At 46.3% G+C, this 22,929-nt stretch overlaps 1 protein-coding gene across 1 annotated transcript in view; it reads left to right on the top strand.

The window, feature by feature from the left end:
• The first annotated feature begins 1,069 nt into the window (after positions 1–1,069).
• Positions 1,070–22,929, top strand: part of LOC147683316 (ubiquitin carboxyl-terminal hydrolase 50-like) — a 429,720-nt gene continuing 407,860 nt past the window's right edge. The window contains exon 1 of the mRNA XM_086943767.1: positions 1,070–1,489. Within this exon, the coding sequence (XP_086799893.1) occupies positions 1,249–1,489 (241 nt within the window). The 5' untranslated portion in view covers positions 1,070–1,248. The remainder of the gene's footprint in view (positions 1,490–22,929) is intronic.

The following is a 22,929-nucleotide window of genomic DNA, read 5'->3' as shown; positions in this document are numbered from 1 at the left end:
CCTTCTTTCTCTTCCTTCCTTTCTTGATCTATATTTCGGGTTCTTTAATGGGCGACAGACACACTGCCGGGGGGGGGGGGGTAGGCCGTAGCCTCCGCATTGATGTAGGGTGGGGGGGTATTTTTAGGTTTTCTCCTTTCGTTTCTATGGGCCTTATTTTTTCTAATTTTCTGCGCTTTTCTTACCTTGTTTCTGTTTTGGGTCCGCGATAGGGGTTAGCAGGGAATGGGTGGCGCTGTGGGTGGGGCGTTAGTACTGATTGCATTTCTTGTTGGTCCTTTACGCCACCACATTGCTCGAGGGTTTGAATTTCATTGGTGTCCATTTGCTGATGCTGCCTGCTCATGTTGTGCGATTAATGTACGGACTCAAATCTCCTGCGTTCCTACTCTTCACTGACTATACTTTGACTGCAAAACTTTATAAAATTAACCTTCACTGCTCCTTTTCCTCGGCGACATACTTTCATTCTGTGTCATGTTCATTGATGGTAGCTGACCCACCTGATGACGCTGGGGAACAAAACTGCTTGCACTTGTGCTTCAAATGTATCGTGGCCGGCCTGACGGTTGTGGGCCCGTATTTGTATTGCTTATGCACAATAAAGGTTTACAAAAATTTAAAAAAAAAAAAAAGTATGGGCGACCCCTGTGCATTGCAGCAATGTGCCACCCATACGCCACAAGATGCGTCACGCATCTGCCCCTTATTGCACCATGGTGCGCCGCATTGGGAATGCGACGCATCCGTGGTGGCGCAAGGGGGGATTGCGTGACGCATCTGTTCTGGTGCATACCTGCTGATTTGCAGAGATGCACCAGAAGTTGTAAATCTGCCCCAGAATGTAAAAGCATCTTTAGTGTTTTGACCTGCTCGAACCACCTAAAAAAGTCTCGAATTTAGCTGACTGTGTATCTCTCTAAAAATTTCTATAGCACATAGTTTTACCTTTATAATGAAATAAACAAGAACACACCTGCATTGCATTAGTCACACACGGACAAGGTACAGTGGAAGGGCTGTATTTATATTTGCTCTGCTCCTACGGTTTTATTTTTTGGACCTTTGCTCTCCCAGTCACTTTCTCTTCCAAGCGTTCAGCCCCTACCTGTCTGTCCTCCGACCGCCCCAGCAAGTCCAAGTGAAAACGAAACTGAAAGCCCTGTCCGCCGAGCGCCCCAGCAAGCCTAAGTCAAACAGAAACTGTATGCCCAGTTACCGGGAGAAGTCGGACGCAGCGGCCTTTAGATGCCAGGCGGCTCCGATATCGGGGCAGTAAACTGCGGCGTTAATTTCACTAAAACCTCCGCCGTTGCTCAGAGACCCCGGACCATGCTACGGGGGCTCCTCTCCTGGAACTGGAAGTATCCTGCTGTTTGTATCCTCGCTGTATTGCTGTTTCTCAACCGCAGGAGATTTCGTGGCTGGATGTCTTTCCTTTTCGCCTGTTGCTATCGGTCAGTCAGTCCGGAAAACTCCCCCTCTCAACGTGAGTCGTTGCTTTGCTTATATGTTTATCTACAAATCCCCTTTCCTGCTTTTTCACTGACAGCCACATAATAATGGTCCGGCTGCGAGAAATAGTTACTTTATTGCAAACATTAGTTTACTGAGATCTCCTTGGAAGTAAGAGCGGATCAAATGGCAGCGCGCTGTTTTGTGAAATAATGAAAATCGGATTTTTTTGGAATGAGCGAACCAGTTCTATTTAAGCTCCTCTCTGCATACTCATTAGTTCGAGCCTCTTCCTGGTTGGGTGGTGCTGAAGGTGACGGGGCCAACACAAAGATGTTTCAGTTTCATTTTCAGCGCAGTGAATGCAGGGACGCTGCTGGAATGAAGGGGGGGGGGGGGGGGGGGTATGGCCCAGATTAGTACATAGGGCAACGTTGTAGTCTACTAAGTCCCACAAGTATTCTGAACTCACACACAATTTTGTTAAGCGGGGCTTTCTGATTTCCCCTTATACAAATCAGCCCCTAAATGGGTATCTATTTGTCTCCTAATTTTACTCAAGTGTTAATGCTTTTTTATCTTATTGTGCATGAGTAGCAAAGAAGGCATGCAGAAGCTGGTTATGAGTTGGAGGTTCCAAGGTCATGACCTCGGGCAGAGCCAGGCCGGCAGACAGTGGTGCAAAAACTAAGGAAACTTCAGTATTTGCATGGACACCATCTACAGGAGAGGCTGTGTACTATTTGGGTAGCAGTCAAGCAAACAAAAAAAAACTTCCCTTATTATCCACCTGCTGGCAAAAGAGCCGACAAGTGCTATTAGGTCAGCAGCCATGCGAATAAACGTAATGTTTATGTGGCTGCTGGTTATATATCAGATATTTTATAACATTTAACCAGTGGCCTGGCAAGTAACAGGACAGTTCAGTATTTACCCAGCAGCTGCTTAAATAGCAGAAATAAAGTACTATGTGGCCAGTGGCTTTGCAAAAAACCCAGGCCCTCGTCAGAAGCAGGCTGGACTACGGAAACGCCCTCTCCGCGGGAGCCCCGGCTAAACTGCTAAAACGACTGCAACGCATACAGAACGCCTCTTCAAGCCTGATCCTCGACAACCCTCACTTCAGCCACATCACACCCCACCTGAGAGACCTGCCCTGGCTCCCCGTCTACAAGAGGATCACCTTCAAGCTCCTCACCCACGCACACAAGGCACTCCACGACACTGGACCAGCATACCTCAACAGACGACTCATCTTCTACAGCCCGAACTGCCAGCCCCGCTCCACCGACCGCGCTCGGGCCACCACCCCTTGCATCCGAAGAGTGACCTCCGGTGGCAGATCGTTCTCCTACCTCGCCGCCAAGACCTGGAACACCCTCCCCATCCTCCTAAGGCAAACCGAAGACCTACTAACCTTCAGGAGGCTACTCAAGACCTGGCCATTCGAGCAGTAGTAGCAGCACCCCCCCCCCCCCCCAGCGCCTTGAGACCCTTACGGGTGAGTAGCACGCTTTACAAATGTCTTGATTGATTGATTGATTGTTTTGCTGGCAGCACGGTAAATAGCCACTTCCTTAGACCGCTTTCCAGGCAGTGCTTTAAATGTACTCAGTGCCTGACCTTCTTTAATTTGGAAGGGATAGTACTGGCACTTCTCAGCACAGCTCCAATGTTTTTAATTCAAGGTTGTTGACACTTCTCAGCAGCAACCAGGGACTCTGGGGCAAGGAGTACCTGAACTTGTATATTTCCATTTCAAACACGCACTCTTGGCTAAAAACCATGTAATTTCAAGACACTGTGGCCTTATTACTAGACTCAAACAGTAATTCTGGCTGAGAAATTCCATTGCTCCGTTCTCCGTGCAACAAGTCATTGGGACTCTGGTATTAAAACTACCTTGCCTCTCTCCAGTGTACTCCTGAGCTTGATCTCTCTGGGTAGGCTAACCATGTGCAAGGACATGAGAGAAGCAGCAACTGGTAGGAATGCCAGTAGATGCTGTAGGGCAGGCTTGTCCCATTTTTTTTTCTTCTGAGTTTTATGTAGCGCGAACTAGACCCAAAGGTATCAGGTATCGAGTGCTTCACATGAGCACCAGTTTAGTTACAGACGGACACATTCATTTTTGTTAGGCACAGGGAGATTAGGTGATATGCACAGAATCACAAAATGTTGAGCGTCGTTGCTGAGACTCAAACCTGGTTCACCAGATTTGAGGTTGACCGCGCTAGTTATTAGGCCACAACCTCTCCCCACTGCTGCCATGCATCACACCTTCAGTCAGCTCTCATCTTTTATGTAAGAGCACATTGCATTCTGAAACATGTAGTTTCACTTTCAACATTTTAAGGCACCTATCACAGGAAGCAATGCTGCCTAAAAAGCCAAATGACCTGACTTTTTTCGCATTTATGATCTAAAAAAACTTGAAAGATGCTAAATAGGCATCATAGCTCCCCCAAACACTTTCTATTTTAACCCTTTCGGTGAGCAGGATGGTCGGGAGCTGTCCTGCGCCATGGTGCTTGTGTGCGAAGGATGGCTCCCGGCCGTCGTGGCACATGAAACCGGAAATCCCTCTGGTGCAGGCACCAGAGGGATTTCTCTTTCTCCCCTGCAGCATCGGGAGCTGGGGCAGAGCTTCCCCAGCTTCCGAGCCCCCCTGTTTCTGTGAAATGATGATCAGCGCGCATGTCGCCCTGAAGTCGTTTCACAGAAACCGAAACTGAAATGAACCTTTAGGCTCATTTCAGTTTCACTTTTGACGTGCTCAGGGGGCTATCTCAGCCCCCTCAGCACGTAGAAAGACGGGAGAGGTATCATTGGAAAGGGGATGAACTCAAATGTGGCTGAAAAAATCACTTTCTTCTCAAATTTCTGTCAGGGAAAGTTCTGGAATCTAAGTAGATCCTCAAATTTCCTACCACCCAGTGTTCCTTCAGGTCTCCCGATAAAAATTATACCTCACTCGTGTGGGTGGGTCAAGTACCCGCGACAGGCAAGGGCCCAAAACCTATTGAGGAGACATCAAAATGACCTATCACAAAACAACCTGGTTTTGCAAGGGGGGGTCACCTGGGTTTTTGGCCCCAGGCTTGGCGACTATCTTGGGAAACTACCAAACCCACCTGGAAACTAGACCCCTAGGGGAGTCCAGCGAGGCATGGCTTGCTTGGGTCCCCCAACATTTTCTTATCCAGAATCCCCTGCAAACTTCAAATTTAGCTGAAAAAATCACTTTTTTCTCAAATTTCTGTCAGGAAAAGTTCTGGAATCTATGTGGATCCACTAATTTCCAACCACCCAGCGTTCCCCCAGGTCTCCCGATAAAAATAATACCTTACTCGTGTGGGTGGGTCAAGTACCAACGACAGGCAAGGGCCCAAAACCAATTGAGGAGACATCAAAATGACCTATCAGGAAACATCCTGGTTTTGCAAGGGGGTTCTTCTGGGTTTTTGGCACCGTGCTCGGCGGCTATTTTAGGAAACTACCAAACCCACCTGGAAACTAGACCCACCGGGAGTCCAGCAAGGTACGGCTTGCGTGGGTCCCCCAACTTTTTCTACCTAGAATCCCCTGTAAACCTCCAATTTTGCTAAAAAAAATCACTTCTGTGTGGGAATGTTCTGGAATCTGCATGGATCAACAAATTTCCTCTCACCCAGTGTTCCCACAGGTCTTCCAATAAAAATGGTACCTCACTTGTGTAGGTAGGCATAGTGGCTGCAACAGAAAATGGCCCAAATCGTACTGTGGTGACTTCAAAATTACCTATAACAAAACTACCTGGTTTTGGGGGGGCACCTGGGGTTTTGGCCCTGGGCACGGCGGCCATTTTGGGAAAGTACCCAAACCCAAACATTTCTAAAAAAACTAGACACCTGGGGGAGTCCAATGAGGTATGGCTTGCGTGGATCCCCCAATGTTATCCTATCCAGAATGCCATGCAAACCTCAAAGTTAGCTGAAAAAAGCACGTTTTTCACAAATTTCTCTCTAGGAAAGCTCTGGAATCTACGTGGATCCACATAATTTTGTGTAGAATCAATGTGCCGGCACCAATGTCCTATCCCACAGCGTTCTCCTGAGTCTCCCGAGTAAAATGATACCTCACTTGTGTGGGTGTCCAATGCAGAATTGGCTAAAAACTTATTTAAAAAATGTAGCGCTTCTCAGTGCTATACCCTTACTTCCTATGTTTTGGGCCCTTCCCAGTCACAGGCCCTTGCCCCACCCGCACAAGTGAGGTATCATTTTACTCAGGAGACTCAGGGAAACCCTGTGGGGTAGGACATTTGCGCCAGCACTTTGGGTTGGGTGGAATTTTGTGGATCCACGCAGATTCCAGAACTTTCCACCACAGAAATGTGAGGAAAATGTTTGTTTTGACAATTCTGTAGGTTTGCAAGGGATTCTGGGTAACAGAATCTGGTGAGAGCCAGTCAAATCACCCCATCCTGGATTTCCCTGGGTGCCTATTTTAATAGGTTTGCTAGGTTTCCCGAGGTGTCAACAGACCTAGGGTTAAAAAATGACAGCTAGGCACTTTGGAAAACAAGCATTTGCAATGCAATGGTCTCGGCATCATTAAAGGTAGAGCTATTGGCATTGCTCATGACATTTTTTTTCCCTTTTAAATCATAAATGGCATTGTCATTTACATTGCCAATACACAGCACTCTGCACTCAACAGCACACACCACTCTGCACCTGCACTCACTGCTCTGCACACTCACTCTGCACTCACTACTCTGCACTCACTATTCTGCATTCTGCACACTCACTCTGCACTCACTACTCTGCACTCTGCACTCACTACTCTGCACTCTGCACTCACTACTCTGCACTCACTACTCTGCACTCACTACTCTGCACTCACTACTCACTACTCTGCACTCACTACTCACTACTCTGGACTCACTACTCTGCACTCACTACTCACTACTCACTACTCTGCACTCACTACTCACTACTCTGCACTCACTACTCACTACTCTGCACTCACTACTCACTACTCTGCACTCACTACTCACTACTCTGCACTCACTACTCACTACTCACTACTCTGCACTCACTACTCACTACTCTGCACTCACTACTCACTACTCACTACTCTGCACTCACTACTCACTACTCTGCACTCCCTACTCACTACTCTGCACTCACTACTCACTACTCTGCACTCACTACTCACTACTCTGCACTCACTACTCACTACTCTGCACTCACTACTCTGCACTCACTACTCACTACTCTGCACTCACTACTCACTACTCACTACTCTGCACTCACTACTCTGCACTCACTACTCACTACTCTGCACTCACTACTCTGCACTCACTACTCACTACTCTGCACTCACTACTCACTACTCTGGACTCACTACTCTGCACTCACTACTCACTACTCACTACTCTGCACTCACTACTCACTACTCTGCACTCACTACTCACTACTCTGCACTCACTACTCACTACTCTGCACTCACTACTCACTACTCTGCACTCACTACTCACTACTCACTACTCTGCACTAACTACTCACTACTCTGCACTCACTACTCACTACTCACTACTCTGCACTCACTACTCACTACTCTGCACTCCCTACTCACTACTCTGCACTCACTACTCACTACTCTGCACTCACTACTCACTACTCTGCACTCACTACTCACTACTCTGCACTCACTACTCACTACTCTGCACTCACTACTCTGCACTCACTACTCACTACTCTGCACTCACTACTCACTACTCTGCACTCACTACTCACTACTCTGCACTCACTACTCACTACTCACTACTCTGCACTCACTACTCTGCACTCACTACTCACTACTCTGCACTCACTACTCTGCACTCACTACTCTGCACTCACTACTCACTACTCTGCACTCACTACTCACTACTCACTACTCTGCACTCACTACTCACTACTCACTACTCACTACTCACTACTCTGCACTCACTACTCTGCACTCACTACTCTGCACTCACTACTCTGCACTCTGCACTCACTACTCACTAATCTGCACTCACTACTCACTACTCACTACTCACTACTCTGCACTCCCTACTCACTACTCTGCACTCACTACTCACTACTCTGCACTCACTACTCACTACTCTGCACTCACTACTCACTACTCTGCACTCACTACTCACTACTCTGCACTCACTACTCTGCACTCACTACTCACTACTCTGCACTCACTACTCACTACTCTGCACTCACTACTCACTACTCTGCACTCACTACTCACTACTCACTACTCTGCACTCACTACTCTGCACTCACTACTCACTACTCTGCACTCACTACTCTGCACTCACTACTCTGCACTCACTACTCACTACTCTGCACTCACTACTCACTACTCACTACTCTGCACTCACTACTCACTACTCACTACTCACTACTCACTACTCTGCACTCACTACTCTGCACTCACTACTCTGCACTCACTACTCTGCACTCTGCACTCACTACTCACTAATCTGCACTCACTACTCACTACTCACTACTCACTACTCTGCACTCACTACTCACTACTCACTACTCTGCACTCACTACTCTGCACTCACTACTCTGCACTCACTACTCTGCACTCTGCACTCACTACTCACTAATCTGCACTCACTACTCACTACTCACTACTCACTACTCACTACTCTGCACTCACTACTCACTACTCACTACTCTGCACTCACTACTCTGCACTCACTACTCACTACTCTGCACTCACTACTCACTACTCTGCACTCACTACTCACTACTCACTACTCTGCACTCTGCACTCACTACTCTGCACTCACTACTCACTACTCACTACTCTGCACTCACTACTCACTACTCACTACTCTGCACTCACTACTCACTACTCTGCACTCACTATTCACTACTCTGCACTCACTACTCACTACTCTGCACTCACTACTCTGCACTCACTACTCTGCACTCACTACTCTGCACTCACTACTCACTACTCTGCACTCACTATTCACTACTCTGCACTCACTACTCTGCACTCACTACTCACTACTCTGCACTCACTACTCTGCACTCACTACTCTGCACTCACTACTCTGCACTCACTACTCTGCACTCACTACTCACTACTCTGCACTCACTACTCACTACTCTGCACTCACTACTCACTACTCTGCACTCACTACTCACTACTCTGCACTCTGCACTCACTACTCTGCACTCACTACTCTGCACTCACTACTCACTACTCTGCACTCACTACTCTGCACTCACTACTCACTACTCTGCACTCACTACTCTGCACTCACTACTCACTACTCTGCACTCACTACTCTGCACTCACTACTCTGCACTCACTACTCACTACTCTGCACTCACTACTCACTACTCTGCACTCACTACTCTGCACTCACTACTCTGCAATCACTACTCTGCACTCACTACTCTGCACTCACTACTCACTACTCTGCACTCACTACTCACTACTCTGCACTCACTACTCTGCACTCACTACTCTGCACTCACTACTCTGCACTCACTACTCACTACTCTGCACTCACTACTCTGCACTCACTACTCTGCACTCACTACTCTGCACTCACTACTCACTACTCTGCACTCACTACTCTGCACTCACTATTCACTACTCTGCACTCACTACTCACTACTCTGCACTCACTACTCTGCACTCACTACTCTGCACTCACTACTCTGCACTCACTACTCACTACTCTGCACTCACTATTGACTACTCTGCACCCACTACTCACTACTCTGCACTCACTACTCTGCACTCACTACTCTGCACTCACTACTCTGCACTCACTACTCTGTACTCACTACTCACTACTCTGCACTCACTACTCACTACTCTGCACTCACTACTCTGCACTCACTACTCTGCACTCACTACTCTGAACTCAGTACTCTGCACTCACTACTCACTACTCAGCACTCACTACTCTGCACTCACTACTCTGCACTCACTACTCACTACTCTGCACTCACTACTCACTACTCTGGACTCACTACTCACTACTCTGGACTCACTACTCACTACTCTGGACTCACTACTCTGCACTCACTACTCACTACTCTGCACGCACTACTCACTACTCTGCACTCACTATTCACTACTCTGCACTCACTACTCACTACTCTGCACTCTGCACTCACTACTCTGCACTCACTACTCTGCACTCACTACTCTGCACTCACTACTCTGCACTCACTACTCTGCACTGCACTCACTACTCTGCACTCACTACTCACTACTCTGCACTCACTACTCACTACTCTGCACTCACTACTCACTACTCTGCACTCACTACTCTGCACTCACTACTCACTACTCTGCACTCACTACTCACTACTCTGCACTCACTACTCTGCACTCACTGCTCACTACTCTGCACTCACTACTCACTACTCTGCACTCACTACTCACTACTCTGCACTCACTACTCTGCACTCACTACTCACTACTCTGCACTCACTACTCACTACTCTGCACTCACTACTCTGCACTCACTGCTCACTACTCTGCACTCACTACTCACTACTCTGCACTCTGCACTCACTACTCTGCACTCACTACTCTGCACTCACTACTCTGCACTCACTACTCTGCACTCACTACTCACTACTCTGCACTCACTACTCTGCACTCACTACTCACTACTCTGCACTCACTACTCACTAATCTGCACTCACTACTCACTACTCTGCACTCACTACTCTGCACTCACTACTCTGCACTCACTACTCACTACTCTGCACTCACTACTCTGCACTCACTACTCACTACTCTGCACTCACTACTCTGCACTCACTACTCACTACTCTGCACTCACTACTCACTACTCTGCACTCACTACTCTGCACTCACTACTCACTACTCTGCACTCACTACTCTGCACTCACTACTCTGCACTCACTACTCTGCACTCACTACTCTGCACTCACTACTCTGCACTCACTACTCACTACTCTGCACTCACTACTCACTACTCTGCACTCACTACTCACTACTCTGCACTCACTACTCACTACTCTGCACTCACTACTCACTACTCTGCACTCACTACTCTGCACTCACTACTCACTACTCTGCACTCACTGCTCACTACTCTGCACTCACTACTCTGCACTCACTGCTCACTACTCTGCACTCACTACTCACTACTCTGCACTCACTACTCTGCACTCACTACTCACTACTCTGCACTCACTACTCACTACTCTGCACTCACTACTCTGCACTCACTACTCTGCACTCACTACTCTGCACTCACTACTCACTACTCTGCACTCACTACTCACTACTCTGCACTCACTACTCACTACTCTGCACTCACTACTCTGCACTCACTACTCACTACTCTGCACTCACTACTCACTACTCTGCACTCACTACTCTGCACTCACTGCTCACTACTCTGCACTCACTGCTCACTACTCTGCACTCACTACTCTGCACTCACTACTCACTACTCTGCACTCACTACTCACTACTCTGCACTCACTACTCTGCACTCTGCACTCACTACTCACTACTCTGCACTCACTACTCACTACTCTGCACTCACTACTCTGCACTCACTACTCACTACTTTGCACTCACTACTCTGCACTCACTATTCACTACTCTGCACTCACTACTCTGCACTCACTACTCACTACTCTGCACTCACTACTCACTACTCTGCACTCACTACTCACTACTCTTCACTACTCACTACTCTGCACTCACTACTCACTACTCTGCACTCACTACTCACCACTCTGCACTCACTACTCACCACTCTGCACTCACTACTCACCACTCTGCACTCACTACTCTGCACTCACTACTCTGCACTCACTACTCTGCACTCACTACTCTGCACTCACTACTCACTACTCTGCACTCACTACTCACTACTCTGCACTCACTACTCACTACTCTGCACTCACTACTCTGCACTCACTACTCACTACTCTGCACTCACTACTCACTACTCTGCACTCACTACTCTGCACTCACTGCTCACTACTCTGCACTCACTACTCACTACTCTGCACTCACTACTCTGCACTCACTACTCTGCACTCACTACTCTGCACTCACTACTCTGCACTCACTACTCTGCACTGCACTCACTACTCTGCACTCACTACTCACTACTCTGCACTCACTACTCACTACTCTGCACTCACTACTCACTACTCTGCACTCACTACTCTGCACTCACTACTCACTACTCTGCACTCACTACTCACTACTCTGCACTCACTACTCTGCACTCACTGCTCACTACTCTGCACTCACTACTCACTACTCTGCACTCACTACTCTGCACTCACTACTCTGCACTCACTACTCTGCACTCACTACTCTGCACTCACTACTCTGCACTGCACTCACTACTCTGCACTCACTACTCACTACTCTGCACTCACTACTCACTACTCTGCACTCACTACTCACTACTCTGCACTCACTACTCTGCACTCACTACTCACTACTCTGCACTCACTACTCACTACTCTGCACTCACTACTCTGCACTCACTGCTCACTACTCTGCACACTACTCACTACTCTGCACTCACTACTCACTACTCTGCACTCACTACTCTGCACTCACTACTCACCACTCTGCACTCACTACTCACTACTCTGCACTCACTACTCTGCACTCACTGCTCACTACTCTGCACTCACTACTCACTACTCTGCACTCACTGCTCACTACTCTGCACTCACTACTCTGCACTCACTGCTCACTACTCTGCACTCACTACTCACTACTCTGCACTCACTACTCTGCACTCACTACTCACTACTCTGCACTCACTACTCACTACTCTGCACTCACTACTCTGCACTCACTACTCTGCACTCACTACTCTGCACTCACTACTCACTACTCTGCACTCACTACTCACTACTCTGCACTCACTACTCACTACTCTGCACTCACTACTCTGCACTCACTACTCACTACTCTGCACTCACTACTCACTACTCTGCACTCACTACTCTGCACTCACTGCTCACTACTCTGCACTCACTGCTCACTACTCTGCACTCACTACTCTGCACTCACTACTCACTACTCTGCACTCACTACTCACTACTCTGCACTCACTACTCTGCACTCTGCACTCACTACTCACTACTCTGCACTCACTACTCACTACTCTGCACTCACTACTCTGCACTCACTACTCACTACTTTGCACTCACTACTCTGCACTCACTATTCACTACTCTGCACTCACTACTCTGCACTCACTACTCACTACTCTGCACTCACTACTCACTACTCTGCACTCACTACTCACTACTCTTCACTACTCACTACTCTGCACTCACTACTCACTACTCTGCACTCACTACTCACCACTCTGCACTTACTACTCACCACTCTGCACTCACTACTCACCACTCTGCACTCACTACTCTGCACTCACTACTCTGCACTCACTACTCTGCACTCACTACTCTGCACTCACTACTCACTACTCTGCACTCACTACTCACTACTCTGCACTCACTACTCACTACTCTGCACTCACTACTCTGCACTCACTACTCACTACTCTGCACTCACTACTCACTACTCTGCACTCACTACTCTGCACTCACTGCTCACTACTCTGCACTCACTACTCACTACTCTGCACTCACTACTCTGCACTCACTACTCTGCACTCACTACTCTGCACTCACTACTCTGCACTCACTACTCTGCACTGCACTCACTACTCTGCACTCACTACTCACTACTCTGCACTCACTACTCACTACTCTGCACTCACTACTCACTACTCTGCACTCACTACTCTGCACTCACTACTCACTACTCTGCACTCACTACTCACTACTCTGCACTCACTACTCTGCACTCACTGCTCACTACTCTGCACTCACTACTCACTACTCTGCACTCACTACTCTGCACTCACTACTCTGCACTCACTACTCTGCACTCACTACTCTGCACTCACTACTCTGCACTGCACTCACTACTCTGCACTCACTACTCACTACTCTGCACTCACTACTCACTACTCTGCACTCACTACTCACTACTCTGCACTCACTACTCTGCACTCACTACTCACTACTCTGCACTCACTACTCACTACTCTGCACTCACTACTCTGCACTCACTGCTCACTACTCTGCACACTACTCACTACTCTGCACTCACTACTCACTACTCTGCACTCACTACTCTGCACTCACTACTCACCACTCTGCACTCACTACTCACTACTCTGCACTCACTACTCTGCACTCACTGCTCACTACTCTGCACTCACTACTCACTACTCTGCACTCTGCACTCACTACTCTGCACTCACTACTCTGCACTCACTACTCTGCACTCACTACTCACTACTCTGCACTCACTACTCTGCACTCACTACTCACTACTCTGCACTCACTACTCACTAATCTGCACTCACTACTCACTACTCTGCACTCACTACTCTGCACTCACTACTCACTACTCTGCACTCACTACTCACTACTCTGCACTCACTACTCTGCACTCACTACTCACTACTATGCACTCACTACTCTGCACTCACTACTCACTACTCTGCACTCACTACTCTGCACTCACTACTCACTACTCTGCACTCACTACTCACTACTCTGCACTCACTACTCTGCACTCACTACTCACTACTCTGCACTCACTACTCTGCACTCACTACTCACTACTCTGCACTCACTACTCTGCACTCACTACTCTGCACTCACTACTCTGCACTCACTACTCTGCACTCACTACTCTGCACTCACTACGCACTACTCTGCACTCACTACTCACTACTCTGCACTCACTACTCACTACTCTGCACTCACTACTCTGCACTCACTACTCACTACTCTGCACTCACTGCTCACTACTCTGCACTCACTACTCTGCACTCACTGCTCACTACTCTGCACTCACTACTCACTACTCTGCACTCACTACTCGGCACTCACTACTCACTACTCTGCACTCACTACTCACTACTCTGCACTCACTACTCTGCACTCACTACTCTGCACTCACTACTCACTACTCTGCACTCACTACTCACTACTCTGCACTCACTACTCACTACTCTGCACTCACTACTCTGCACTCACTACTCACTACTCTGCACTCACTACTCACTACTCTGCACTCACTACTCTGCACTCACTGCACTCACTGCTCACTACTCTGCACTCACTACTCTGCACTCACTACTCACTACTCTGCACTCACTACTCACTACTCTGCACTCACTACTCTGCACTCTGCACTCACTACTCACTACTCTGCACTCACTACTCACTACTCTGCACTCACTACTCTGCACTCACTACTCACTACTTTGCACTCACTACTCTGCACTCACTACTCACTACTCTGCACTCACTACTCTGCACTCACTACTCACTACTCTGCACTCACTACTCACTACTCTTCACTACTCACTACTCTGCACTCACTACTCACTACTCTGCACTCACTACTCACCACTCTGCACTCACTACTCACCACTCTGCACTCACTACTCACCACTCTGCACTCACTACTCTGCACTCACTACTCTGCACTCACTACTCTGCACTCACTACTCTGCACTCACTACTCACTACTCTGCACTCACTACTCACTACTCTGCACTCACTACTCACTACTCTGCACTCACTACTCTGCACTCACTACTCACTACTCTGCACTCACTACTCACTACTCTGCACTCACTACTCTGCACTCACTGCTCACTACTCTGCACTCACTATACTCTGCACTCACTACTCTGCACTCACTACTCTGCACTCACTACTCTGCACTCACTACTCTGCACTCACTACTCTGCACTCACTACTCACTACTCTGCACTCACTACTCACTACTCTGCACTCACTACTCACTACTCTGCACTCACTACTCTGCACTCACTACTCTGCACTCACTACTCTGCACTCGCTGCTCTGCACTCACTACTCACTACTCTGCACTCACTACTCACTACTCTGCACTCACTACTCACTACTCTGCACTCACTACTCACTACTCACTACTCTGCACTCACTACTCACTACTCTGCACTCACTACTCACTACTCTGCACTCACTACTCTGCACTCACTACTCACTACTCTGCACTCACTGCTCACTACTCTGCACTCACTACTCTGCACTCACTGCTCACTACTCTGCACTCACTACTCACTACTCTGCACTCACTACTCTGCACTCACTACTCACCACTCTGCACTCACTACTCACTACTCTGCACTCACTACTCACTACTCTGCACTCACTACTCTGCACTCACTACTCACTACTCTGCACTCACTACTCACTACTCTGCACTCACTACTCACTATTCTGCACTCACTACTCTGCACTCACTACTCTGCACTCACTACTCTGCACTCACTACTCTGCACTCACTACTCACTACTCTGCACTCACTACTCACTACTCTGCACTCACTACTCACTACTCTGCACTCACTACTCTGCACTCACTACTCTGCACTCACTACTCACTATTCTGCACTCACTACTCTGCACTCACTACTCACTACTCTGCACTCACTACTCACTACTCTGCACTCACTACTCTGCACTCACTGCTCACTACTCTGCACTCACTACTCTGCACTCACTACTCACTACTCTGCACTCACTATTCTGCACTCACTACTCTGCACTCACTACTCACTACTCTGCACTCACTACTCACTACTCTGCACTCACTACGCACTACTCTGCACTCACTACTCTGCACTCACTACTCTGCACTCACTACTCACTACTCTGCACTCACTACTCACTACTCTGCACTCACTACTCACTACTCTGCACTCACTACTCACTACTCACTACTCTGCACTCACTACTCTGCACTCACTACTCACTACTCTGCACTCACTACTCACTACTCTGCACTCACTACTCACTACTCTGCACTCACTACTCTGCACTCACTACTCTGCACTCACTACTCACTACTCTGCACTCACTACTCACTACTCTGCACTCACTACTCTGCACTCACTGCTCACTACTCTGCACTCACTACTCACTACTCTGCACTCACTACTCTGCACTCACTACTCACTACTCTGCACTCACTACTCTGCACTCACTACTCTGCACTCACTACTCTGCACTCACTACTCACTACTCTGCACTCACTACTCACTACTCTGCACTCACTACGCACTACTCTGCACTCACTACTCTGCACTCACTACTCACTACTCTGCACTCACTACTCACTACTCTGCACTCACTACTCACTACTCTGCACTCACTACTCACTACTCACTACTCACTACTCTGCACTCACTACTCACTACTCTGCACTCACTACTCTGCACTCACTACTCACTACTCTGCACTCACTACTCTGCACTCACTACTCTGCACTCACTGCTCACTACTCTGCACTCACTACTCACTACTCTGCACTCACTACTCTGCACTCACTACTCACTACTCTGCACTCACTACTCTGCACTCACTACTCTGCACTCACTACTCTGCACTCACTACTTTGCACTCACTACTCTGCACTCACTACTCTGCACTCACTACTCTGCATTCTCCCTTCCGTAGTGTAAATGCCCTTCACGGCCGGATGCAGTATGTAGGTACTCTCATATATTTCTTGGCACCTACGATGTAAGACTGTGTTGAAACTAGGAGGACATATATAGCACAGTTTTGTTTCACTCATTGCACTAGCACTGTGCTTTTATCCTCTCTTCTCCGTTTGATTAAACACATAAACCAGCATGTAAACATTTGTATTACTGCTTCGCACGGACTGCATCCACAGGTAAACACTTGCTTTTCATTTTTTGGCTTTCATGCACATGTTATTTTTCAGGGTTTTTTCGGTACGTTATTATTTCACACATCTGATTTAAGCTTTTCGATTTTTAGTGCCCATCACAGCTTTAGCATTCATGTTTAACTTCTTTTTATTCGTTCTGTCCACATTATTTTTACTTCCTTGAAGCATGGCACTGTATGAGCAAGTGCGTGCATGGGCGCTGGTGTGTGTCTGTGTGAATGCACGACAGCAGCTGCCCACAGCGAGCGCGATCACGTGCGCGTGCGTGTTTCAAATCGCCCTCCAAGGCGATGCGCGCGGCCAGGAGTGTCTCCTGGGAAGCACACTCGCTAACAATAAGTTCTCGGCGACAACGCGCTTCCGCGCGTTTAGCCGAGACCTAAAAAGGGTAATTTTTCACTGTGAAAATGTGGTGTGTTCACGTTGCGTTTTGCGCCGTTTCGTGTCGCAGGCAAGTAGGCCTACCCACACAAATGAGGTACCATTTTTCTCAGAAGACTTTAGGGAACAGAGGGTGGGTAGAATTTTGTGGATTCACGCAGATTCCTGAACTTTCAACCACAGAAATGGGAGGAGAATGTGTTTGTTTTGACAATGTTTTAGGTTTGCAAGGGATTCTGGGTAACAGAACCTGGTGAGAGCCAGTCAAGTCACCCCATCCTGGAATACCACTGGTGTCTAGTTTAATTTTTTTTATAGGTTTGCTAGGTTTCCCTAGGTGCCAGAAGAGCTAGGGTTCAAAAACTACAGCTAGGCACTTTGCAAAAAAAGGGTCATTTTTCACTGTGAAAATATAGTGTGTCGACGTTGCGTTTTGGGCCGTTTCCTGTCACGGGCACTAGGCCTACCCTCACAAGTGAGGTACCATTTTTCTCTGAAGACCTTGGGGAACGCGGGGTGGGTGGAATTTTGTGGATCCCTAGAGATTGCAGAACTTTCAACCACAGAAATATGAGGAAAATGTCTTTGTTTTTTTACAATGTTTTAGGTTTGCAAGGGTTTCTGGGTAACAGAACCTGGTGAGAGCCAGTCAAGTCACGCCATCCTGGATTCCTCTGGGTGTCTAGTTTTCACAAATGTATAGGTTTGCTAGGTTTCCGTAGGTGCCTGCAGAGCTAGGGCTCAAAACCTACAGCTAGGCACTTTGCAAAAAAGGGTAATTTTTCACTGTGAAAATGTGGTGTGTCCACGTTGCGATTTCGGACAATTCCTGTCGCGGGCACAAGGCCTACCCACTCAAGTGAGGTACCATTTTTCTCGTAAAACTTTAGGGAACGTGAGGTGGGTGGAATTTTGGGGATCTACACAGATTTCAAAACTTTCAACCACAGAAATGGGAGGAACATTTGTTTTTTTGGACAATTTTTTAGGTTTGCAAGGGATTCTGGGTAGCAAACCTGGTGAGAGCCAGTCAAGTCACCACATCCTGGATTCCCCTGGGTCTTTAGTTTTCAAAAATTTATAGGTTTGCTAGGTTTCCCTAGGTGCCGGCAGAGCTAAGGTTCAAAACTACAGCTAGGCACTTTGCAAAAAAAGGGTATTTTCACGGTGAAAATGTGGTGTGTCCACATTGCGTTTTGGGCTGTTTCCTGTCGCGGGCACTAGGCCTACCCACACAAGTGAGGTACCATTTTTCTCTGAAGACTTTGAGGATCGCACAGTGGGTGGAATTTTGTGGATCCACGCACATTCCAGAACTTTCCACCACAGAAATGTGAGGAAAATGTGTTTTTTTGGGACAGTGTGTTAGGTTTGCAAGGGATTCTAGGTAACAGAACCTGGTGAGTGCCTGTCAAGTCACCCCATCCTTGATTCCCCTGGGTGTCTAGTTTAAACAAGCACTTGCAATGCAATAGGTCTCGCATTAGGAAAGTTTGAGCTATTGGTATTGTAAATGGCAATTTTTTTATTTATGTGTTGGTTTTGAAAATAGCAAAATTAATAGCTTTGTCATTTACAATGCCAATAGTTATAACTTTTGCAAATGTGACACCTATAGCATTTGTAATGCAATATGTGTTGTATTTACGTGACTTAGATGTATTGATATTACAAAGAACAATGGCTTTTAATTTTTGTTTACTAATTAATACTTAAATAAAAGTTATTGTAATTTATAATGGCAATAGCTTAAACTTTTGTAAATAACTTTTGTGAAGATTATGTTCAGTGTATTTTATTGTGACGAAAATCCAAGAACAGAAGTGAAATAGTAACATCTTTTTGTGACATTTGTAATAAAGCTTGAAACATTGAGAGAGCATATTTGAACTAGCTGTTGTTGAATGGTTGCACAGATTGATGCTGTGGTGGCGCTGAGTGATGTTGTGGTGGAGACGGGTGATGCTGTGGCATTCAGTGATGCTGTGTTAGCGCATAGTGATGTTGTGGTGCCCCTGAGTGATGCTGTGGTGGTGCTGAGTGATGCTGTGGTGATGCAATAGATAGATAGAGTGAGTGCGATAGATAGATAGATAGAGTGAGTGCGATAGATAGATAGACTGAGTGCAATAGATAGAGTGAGGGCGATAGATAGATAGAGGGAGGGTGATAGATAGATAGATGATAGATAGATAGATAGATAGATAGATAGAGTGAGGGCGATAGATAGATAGATAGACAGATAGAGTGAAGGCGATCGATAGATAGATAGATAGAGTGATGGCGATAGAAAGAGTGAGTGCGATAGATAGACAGCTAGAGTGAGGGCGATAGATAGATAGAGTGAGGTCGATAGATAGATAGAGGTCGATAGATAGATAGAGTGAGGGTGATAGATAGATAGACAGAGTGAGGGCGATAGATAGAGTGAGGGCGATAGAAAGATAGAGTAAGGGCGATAGATAGATAGAGTGACGGCGATAGATAGATAGAGTGAGGTGATAGATAGATAGAGTGAGGTGATAGATAGATAGATAGATAGATAGATAGATAGATATATAGATAGATAGATAGATAGATAGATAGATAGATAGATAGATAGATAGATAGATAGATAGATAGATAGATAGATAGATAGATAGATAGATTGATTGATAGAGTGAGGGGCGATAGATAGATAGAGTGAGGGGCGATAGATAGATAGAGTGAGGGAGATAGATAGAGTGAGGGCGATAGATAGATAGATAGATAGATAGATAGATAGATAGATAGATAGATAGATAGATAGATAGATAGATAGATAGATAGATAGATAGATAGATAGATAGAGTTAGGGCGATAAAGTGAGGGCGATAGATAGATAGATAGAGTGAGGGCGATAGATAGATGGATAGATAGATAGATGGATAGATAGATAGATAGATAGATAGATAGATAGATAGATAGATAGATAGATAGATAGATAGATAGATAGATAGATAGATAGATAGAGCGATAGATAGATAGATAGAGTGAGGGCGATAGATAGATGGATAGTGTAATTATGTTGTGTGTAATTATGTGGCACTGAGTGGTATTTGGAGTGTATGTTGCATTGAGTGCAGTGTAATTATGTGGCGTGTAACTATGTGGTACTGAGTGGTATTTGGATTGTATGTTGCACGGAGTGCAGTGTAATTATGTGGATTGTAATTATGTGGCACTGAGTGGTATTTGGAGTGTATGTTGCTTTGAGTGCAGTGTAATTATGTGGCGTGTAATTATGTGGCACTGAGTGGTATTTGCCCTGTATGTTGCATTGAGCGCAGTATAATTAAGTGGCGTGTAATTATGTGGCACTGAGTGATATTTGGAGTATATGTTGCATTGAGTGCAGTGTAATTATGTGGCATGTAATTATGTGGCACTGAGTGGTATTTGGAGTGTATGTTGCGTTGAGCGCAATGTAAATATGTAGCATATAATTATGTGGCACTGAGTGGTATTTGGAGTGTATGTTGCATTGAGTGCAGTGTAATTATGTGGCGTGTAACTATGTGGTACTGAGTGGTATTTGGATTGTATGTTGCACGGAGTGCAGTGTAATTATGTGGATTGTAATTATGTGGCACTGAGTGGTATTTGGAGTGTATGTTGCTTTGAGTGCAGTGTAATTATGTGGCGTGTAATTATGTGGCACTGAGTGGTATTTGCCCTGTATGTTGCATTGAGCGCAGTATAATTAAGTGGCGTGTAATTATGTGGCACTGAGTGATATTTGGAGTATATGTTGCATTGAGTGCAGTGTAATTATGTGACGTGTAATTATGTGGCACTGAGAGGTATTTGGAGTGTATGTTGATTTGAGCGCAGTGTAATTTTGTAGCATATATTTATGTGGCACTGAGTGGTATTATGAGGAGTGTATGTTGTATTCAGTAGAGTGTAATTGTGTGGCGTGTGATTATGTGGCACTGAGTGGTATTGTTTGGAGTGTATGTTGCATTGTAATTATGTTGCATATAATTATGTGGCACTGAGTGGTATTATGTGGAGTGTGTGTTACATTTAGTAGAGTGTAATTATGTGGTGTGTAATTATGTGTGACTGAGTGGTATTCAGAGTATATGTTGTGTTGAGTGCAGTGTAATTATGTAGCATATAATTATGTGGCACTGAGTGGTATTGTGTGGAGTGTATGTTGTATTCAGTAGAGTGTAATTGTGTGGCGTGTAATTACGGGCACTGAGTGGAATTGTTTGGAGTGTATGTTGCATTGAGTGCAGGGTAATTATGTTGCACTGAGTGGCATTTGGAGTGTATGTTGCATTGAGTGCAGTGTAATTATGTGGTGTATAATTATGTGGCACTGAGCTGTATTTGGAGTGTATGTTGCATTGAGTGCAGTGTTATTATGTGGCGTGTAACTATGTGACACTGAGTGGTATTTGGAGTGTATGTTGCATGGAGTGCAGTGTAATTATGTGGCGTGTAATTATGTGGCACTGAGTGGTATTTGGAGTGTATGTTGCGTTGAGTGCATTGTAATTATGTGGCGTGTAATTATGTGGTACTGAGTGGTATTTGGAGTGTATGTTGCGTTGAGCGCAGTGTAATTATGTGGCGTGTAATTATGTGGCAATGAGTGGTATTCGGAGTGTATGTTGCATTGAGTGCAGTGTAATTATGTGGAGTGTAATTATGTGGCAATGAGTGGTATTTGGATTGTATGTTGCATTGAGTGCAGTGTTATTATGCGGCGTGTAATTATGTGGCACTGAGTGGTATTTAGAGTGTATGTTGCGTTGAGTGCAGTGTAATTATGTGGCACTGAGTGGTATTTGGAGTGTATGTTGCGTTGAGCGCAGTTTACTTATGTGGCATGTAATTATGTGGCACTGAGTGGTATTTGGAGTGTAGGTTGCATTGAGTGCAGTGTAATTATGTGGCGGGTAATTATGATGCACTATGTGTTATTTGGAGTGTATGTTGCATTGAGTGCAGTGTTTCTTACCTTAGAAAAATGCAAAAGGCAGCAGGATCACCCTGTAATAAAAATCCCACAAAAATATGACACCTGTTAAACTCATCTCCTTGTGCATTCTCAGGCCCAAACTTAGAGCTGCTGCTTGTGCAAGCCATTCTTGAGTCCTGGCGCGGCTCAACATCCTGTGATTCTGGGCAAGTCATCTAATCTCCCATTGCCTGGAACAAATGTGTCATTTGAAGAGGTTCTGTTGTAAAGCACGCTAATGCCCTT

This window comes from Lissotriton vulgaris, chromosome 11 (assembly GCF_964263255.1).
Source record: "Lissotriton vulgaris chromosome 11, aLisVul1.2, whole genome shotgun sequence".
NCBI classification, from domain to species: domain Eukaryota; kingdom Metazoa; phylum Chordata; class Amphibia; order Caudata; family Salamandridae; genus Lissotriton; species Lissotriton vulgaris.
The sequence above is the reverse complement of the archived record's forward strand: the minus strand, read 5'-3'. Positions and strand labels throughout refer to the sequence as shown.